Source organism: Electrophorus electricus, chromosome 7 (genome assembly GCF_013358815.1).
Source record: "Electrophorus electricus isolate fEleEle1 chromosome 7, fEleEle1.pri, whole genome shotgun sequence".
Lineage (NCBI taxonomy): Eukaryota > Metazoa > Chordata > Actinopteri > Gymnotiformes > Gymnotidae > Electrophorus > Electrophorus electricus.
The window spans coordinates 15,358,636-15,365,424 of record NC_049541.1 but is presented as its reverse complement, the minus strand read 5'-3'; the positions used below and the strand labels follow the sequence as shown (position 1 = coordinate 15,365,424).

Below are 6,789 nucleotides of genomic sequence, written 5' to 3'. Positions count from 1 at the left end.
CCTGACTCTTCAGTATTTAAACAGGGTAGACATGGTTGACCTTTACAACACCATGCATACTAGAACAAACACTGGAACAGTTCAACAAAGAATTGGAACAGCTTCCATTGCCTGTTAGCTAGCTAACTACATTAGCCTCATACTTCCAGAGCAAAAGTAAAACCAAGGCAACCAAATGTGTTTGAGGTGATTGACTATATTTGGGGTAAGCGGTGTCTTTTCTGTGTACATTTTCTGTGTACCCTTCTTTCAAGTGCTGAACATGTGTCCAACTTCACTGCATCTTTCAGAATAGGCAAGTCCCAGGAACGTCATCCTTTTGTGTGGTGTTCGGGTGTAATCAGTTTCGGCCAGAGGAGCGCTCCCCTCCCTCAGCGGCTGAGCCAGGCAGAGCGGAGGTTCAGGAGGATCTGTGCGTCGCTGGGGGCCAGCCTGTAAACGGCCATCTCGTTCAGAGCTGACTCAGGAGTGGGCGGCTGAGGCCTCAGGGAGGCATCACCCTCTTCTGGCCCCTCCTGCTGCTTCAGCACATCACACAGCAGCAAGGCTGGCCCCGCCTTCAGGTTAAGGATGATGCAGGCCTCCTTTACACTGCCAGAAAAAGTGGGGAGAGGCGTTGTGAGAGGGAAAGAGCAAAGTAAGTTAGGAGCCTTTAGCAAAACTTGTTTACCCCCCATCTCCTGTTTATCATCATAATCAGTACAAAGTTAAAACAAAAAAAGACTTGTTTACCCAGATTATCTAAATAATAGAACACATTCTGAAACACTCACTGTTTGAAGAAGTTCTCAGGTCTCTTGCAGTAGTGTCCAAACAATGGGAAGAGGTTTCTGGTCATGTCGAACTGCAGCTGTGCGGCTCCTCCCTCATTGAAGTGGTTATACAGGATCACCTGAGAGTGGAAGAGAGCACATTCACTTAGAGGAGCAGTTCGCTGCTCCCTGTCAGAACTGCCCCACGCTGTTGCATGCCTGACATTTAACCTAAAAAGTCAGAGCCTGACTGAAGAACCCAGGGCTGAACATAAGCATGGTGACTGCTGTTGCTCTTTATTGCTATACAAGACAGCTGTGCGTTGCCGTAGGAGACTCACGTCCTGGTAGAGGAAGAGATCAAGCCTCTCGGCCAGCCCCTGCCAGAACATCTGGAAGAGAGGCAGACATAGCAGCTGCTGCAGCTGGAGCAGGTGGTCCCGGAGACACAGGAGGAAGGGGCACGCAGAGCTGGACAGGGACATGGTGGCCTGGTCACACTGGGATGGCAAGGAGATCCACCTGTAGCACACACCTCAATGTGACCTCTAGCAATTTAAACAACAGAGCATCACCGTTGTTGTGCCTGTTAGACTCCCTAGACATACCAGACCAGCTAAATATGTTGCGCAGGAAGTGTTTTCCTTCTTGAAGTTAGAATCAGTTCTGCTACTAACAGCGTGCCTACTTCACAGAGTAATTAATCGTATCTACCCTCAACTGAGAGTTACAAACAACAAAGATTCTGCTGTGTAAACCACAGAATGAACTATTCATAATTATGAAACCTTCCATGTTAGTATTGTATGTACCTGTTCAGTGCCTGTCCCTAGGCTGGGTCTTTAGTACAGTACCTGTCCCTGCAATAAAGCTGGGCCTTCTCCTTCACATCTCTCATAACCGCCTCCCACAAGCGGCCCAGCATGTCCCCTCTGAGTCTCTCCAGCAGGGCCAGCAGTTCCTCGAACAGAGAGCCTTCCAGAGACGCCAGTCGCCCGCTCTCTGTAGCCCCCAGTGGCCCTAGCACCTCCTCCCCTACCGACACCGCTGTCTGCTGCAGCTGCAGGAAGAACTGAGAGGGAGTGGCAGAGGAGAAGAACAGATTTACTAGTTTACCATTCTTAGACAATGTTACTCCCATCTACTGTTTCATGCCAAAATTTATTTCAAAGACATCCTTGAATGAATCTTCAAGCAAAAATCAACTTTTGTATCAGTGGTATGCTTGTATTGTATATTTGCTTCTTTCTTTTATTCACTATGAATAAAAGCATCTGAATGACAAATGAACAAATGACCATTTAAATGAATACTCTAGCTGACATTTTATTATCACTAACCACATTGTCGCTCCAGTCGCTGAGAACTGTGGATATGTAGTTGGCGGCATTCAGGACAGCACAGTAACGAGCGCCCAGCGGTTGCCGAGATTCCTCCTTCATCACCTGGGTGAGGCGGATGCGGAAGTCATCCACCAGCTCTCTCTGCAGAGCCAGGAAGCTGAGCTGGGCTTGTGGACATGGCAGGGAACGGTACCTTTCTAAAAGAGTTACAGTGTACAAGAGACAGTTCCTTTCTGCTCAGGCAGTTATTTCATCAACCAGTAGCATGGACTTGTCAATGGCAAAAAAATATTAAATATGAGAAGCCAGGAAAGTCAGACCTGTGATGACCAGCAGCAGAGTCATAAATGTCTCTGCACAGTCTGGTGCTTTCAGCTCATCCACATCAGTGATGTCTCTGTACTGACAGCTCCAGGCCCCTTCTGTTGACAGCATGGCATCTACCTTTTCCAGTGCCACTAAAAACCAACACACATACACAGGTCAGTTGTCCGAGCAGAACACCCCGCACTCTTCACCCGCGTTGCTGAAGACTCACTCTTTCTCTCAACGCTGAGCCACTTCTGGAAGACAGCCTCCTCCAGCAGTATGTGCAGGGCGCCAGGGTAAGAGCTGGGGTAGGCGTGCGTGGTGCGCAGCTCCTTCTCAAACTGCAGCACCTCATCCACCAGGTGGCAGAAGAGGGCGTCATCATAAAGCAGCCTTGGGGCATCGTGTGCCAGCTTCTCCTGGGCAAGACTCAGGAGTCCTCGGCACAGCTCCACCTAATGGGTACAGGGGGAACTGCCTGTGTCTCTGGCTCACCTAGAGAAGCGAGCCAAACGACACATTCACATATTTAAATCTTCTAACCTTTGCATCAACGTTGGCCCCTGCACGATTGAGAATGGGTTGAATCTTCTCCTCCATGAAGCTGGAGTTATGTCCCATCCACATGAGAACCTGAGTCAGATACCACTCTGGCTGCAAATGAACAAATCAACACACCCTGATGGTCTGTTCATTGATTCATTTAAACAATTTGTTTTTTTTTTATAATGAAGAGCAAACGATCAACTCCTAAACAGTAAAGACACTATTGTACAACAGGATTGGTTGCAGTGTCACACACGCACAAAAGTAATCAGCAAACGTGCATGTCTGGACCTTGCTCAGCGAGTTGGTCTGGCGGTTTCCAGTGAAGTGGTAGCGAAACCTCTTACTGAGGGGCAGCAGCATAATCTGAATAGGTATCGAGAGAGGAGGGGCCTGCAGCAGGCCAGGGAAAGGACGCACGTCCGTCATCTCCGATATAAGGTCATCGCTGGGAGAGGAGTCAAGACCAGTGTGGATGAGGAACTTTTTCTAATAATCCGTAACCCATCTCTTTACTTAAGGGCTTGAACAATGTTTTACAGTGGCTGAAGAATTAATTAAGCCTCTTCCAACGTCTACAGTTATAAGTTACTTGCCCTTTAAGTCACTATGTGAATAGCTGGGTGTGAATAGTTGACCACGGGGTGGTGGTTGGTGTAGGTCTGCATGCATGTGTGCAACACAGAGGATACGAGGTCTGCAGGGAGAGGAGCTGAGAGACCAGCAGCTTCAGCTGGCTGCTGAGCTCCTGAGCGTTAGCCGGGGGAGAAAGGGTCTGTGTCGGCGGAGACACTGCTGGCCAGTGCAGTTGGGTCAGCACCTCCTCGAAATCACTGAGATCAGGAGCAGCCAACAGTTAGAAACACAGTTCTGCCGCGCATTTTTCAATACGATATCAATGGTCATGCGGATGATACCTCGTCAACTTGTCTTTCAGGATCTTGTGCCAAAAGAGCAGCGTTTCCCGAAGGAATGCCTGTAAGTGGCTGCAGCCTGACTCCTTCAGACCCATGTCCAGGTTGGCCATACTGCCCACTGCTCCGATTGCTTCCCATACGCTGTTAGTCATCAGGAACTGCTGAATACTGGCACTGTTTTATTTTTTAAAGCATAGAGGAACATTGCAAAAGATCACTTGCCTCATAGAAGAGACTTAGAAAAAGGTACTTGGATTCCAAGTGTTATAACACACGTTTGCAGAAGAAATATAAGCGTGGGATAGAATAGCATATATCTTGACTGTTACTGGATTCCTTACCTGAGGTCCTCAATATGAGCCAAGCACTGAAGGTACTTCATGTGCCTCTCCAGTGTGTCCAGCTGTCCTAGGATTTGCCCTAGACTGTCGGCCCAACTCTGTGAGCCCTGGAGATGCTGCTGCAGCGTGTTGGAGAGGACTCTCTCCCGGTGCAACAGTGTCTCCATCGTCGCCCGAGACCCTTCCGCCGCGGACAGTGCAGCGGATACACGTAAAGGCACCGAACTGGATACAGTTAATACCTGTACGTACAGAGAGCTGCTGGGAATATACATCGCTCACAACTGTATAGGTAATAGCCCGTCTGGTCTGTAATCAACCGAATGGTGCCAACAGAAATCACGCTACACATCTGTTGTTGAATACCAACCTCAGTATATTTAACATTCGACTATGAAAAACACACTCATACTCGCCATAAATATGTCTGCCTAGTTTACCTGTTCTTCCAGTAATTTGTTCTCTGCTGTCAGTGTTTCAAGAAGCCCACTAACTTTTCTCAGAGATTTTAAGTCACCACCAATCTCTCTCTCCACCAGTTCAGCTACATGGTCCATATAACTTACGTCCTCTGCTGTACATTTGGAATCACTGTCATTAACATTTGTCGACTTAGGATTAGCAGCAGCATCACTGAATGTGTTTTTATTCGCCAAAGCGGGCGCCGCCATATTTTCGCTTTTCGTGCTCTCCACGTCATCAGACCGCTCCACGTTGTTGTTCTCACGATCGCCCTCTACTGGTGACAGATGGATAAGCGTGCATGTAGGAGCGTCGGGTAAATGCTGTTTCGCCAGAGCGTACTGAGGCTTAGTTTGGACTCAGCAGTAATTATGTTCTTTAGTTTGTCAGGTTTCTATCCTCGCATCTCAAAAACTATAAAAATATAGAAGCTAAAAATAAACCAATACGGAGAATTTGCCACAAACCATTTTTCTCCTGAAAAGATTTGTTGTTGTAAATTAAAAATGCATGCTGGCCATCTTAACATTTTATTTAATTGAACCGCAAATCAATTTGTCAGAATAAAAACCTGTATTTTTTATTCGGTTAACTTATTATTTAAATTTCAGTTAGCTAAAATATTTCTATTTTTTTTCCCAGTGTTAACTTACTTCTACTCAAGTTTACTTTTAATGTGACCTATGCTTCCTAAAACTGGCATTTACTGATTAGAATATAACATGCTGCTAATTTAAGGTGCATGTTTGGTAGGGTAAAAAGTAATAAAAATGAAATATATGCCACAGGGTTATAAGTACTGAATATTGTAAGGTGGACTCACATGTAAACAACAGAGATGTTTTTCACTTCAGTTGTGCACAACCTTAGCCCACTTTTTCCCCCCTGAACACCTAGCGCATTCCCGCTATCCTTCATAAAACTAGGCTATTTAACATGTTGGAGGTTGTCTGAGGTGCACATTGCAGGGTTTCGCTTGCTTTGGATGGAAGCGAGAGCATAAGTACTGGAGGATGTTTGGCTTGCAGTGTGGTTGCCAACGTAAACCTACCCTGGAGCAACAGCGGCAACGGCATCCATGAGCTGTCACATCATGCTGCTGCTTCTCCCCCTGGGTCCAAACCTGACATGGTACAACTCTGGTACTTGGCACTGTGTGACATGAACTCATGCACTCTTGGTTCTTGTTACACTAGTAGTACACCAACACATGCTTGTTATATTGTGCATCTTATGAACAGGTTGCTACTTGGGTCCCAGAATATATTGTGGATTGTTTGATTTGACACCACTGATTTCTGAAGTGTGTTCTTTCAAGAGATGTAACGTGTATGTATCAAGCATTCTGAGCCATAAGTTTGTCATGTTTGCACTTTAGAATATCACTGAAATTCCTACTGCGTGCTGAGTCACATTTTTTGCTTCAGTTTACTGATATCTAATACCTGCCAATTTTTGATGTTCTTGATGAGTTATGTGTGAGAGTCTTGAGAAATCACAGGCATTAACATAGTGAAATAGGTCACGCAGCTCTATTCATCATGACGCTTAAAGAGTCCATGTATGTATAAAAGGGCCTATCACTGTTTTGTCAGCCTTGTGCTCATTTAATTTATACCCGATGTTTTATTTTTGATAGTTCATTATTCTGCTCCTTCACCATATTGCTAGATTGTTTCGATTACTAGTTTGGATTGCTGTCTGTATGCCACCACTGGAGTGTTCAGTGCACTGTGTCATTTTTGTACGTCACACCAGGTGTGGGGTGGTCACTGCTTTGTAGTTGGGGGCTGTCTGTTTTGTGGCTAGACAGGGAGTTTAGGAAAGTATGTCTTTTGGTTTTCCTTCTGTTTTCACTAGGCCATTTAGTCACCCCTGCGTCAGACAGTGTTGGTTTTTCTTTTTCTTTAGTGGTTTCAGTTTTCAGTGTTGGCAATTCTGAAGTCTGTCTGTTGTGTTTGTGCACATTACATATCAATTTCTCAAAGCAACAGTTCATTTAATCATATCGGGATCTGTTCATGTATTATTATTATAATTTTTATTTTTTATTTTTTCGCATATCTGCTATTCACCCCATCACAGTAATCACACCACTGTTATTACCCTGGTTCATCAC

At 45.6% G+C, this 6,789-nt stretch overlaps 1 protein-coding gene across 1 annotated transcript; it reads right to left on the bottom strand.

Annotated features, from left to right (window-relative positions):
- Positions 1-176: 176 nt before the first annotated feature.
- rint1 (RAD50 interactor 1) lies at positions 177-4,897 on the bottom strand. Its single transcript, XM_027002193.2, has 13 exons — positions 4,649-4,897; positions 4,209-4,450; positions 3,868-4,041; positions 3,643-3,783; positions 3,242-3,398; positions 2,948-3,058; positions 2,634-2,859; positions 2,416-2,553; positions 2,093-2,292; positions 1,607-1,824; positions 1,094-1,274; positions 774-892; positions 177-591 (listed from the first exon to the last, which is right to left on the bottom strand). Exons 1-13 carry the CDS (start codon positions 4,877-4,879, stop codon positions 372-374), a joined length of 2,358 nt encoding a protein of 785 aa, XP_026857994.1. The 5' UTR covers positions 4,880-4,897; the 3' UTR covers positions 177-371.
- Between the last annotated feature and the right edge of the window lie 1,892 nt (positions 4,898-6,789).

Excerpts from the sequence above, each read along its gene's own strand:
- rint1 (XM_027002193.2), bottom strand. The coding sequence starts at position 4,879 with ATGGCGGCGCCCGCTTTGGCGAATAAAAACACATTCAGTGATGCTGCT. Across the intron at positions 3,059-3,241 it reads AGACCAACTCGCTGAGCAAG|CCAGAGTGGTATCTGACTCA; the intron begins GTCCAGACATGC and ends GTTCATTTGCAG. Across the intron at positions 1,275-1,606 it reads CAGCTTTATTGCAGGGACAG|GTGGATCTCCTTGCCATCCC; the intron begins GTACTGTACTAA and ends TGTGTGCTACAG.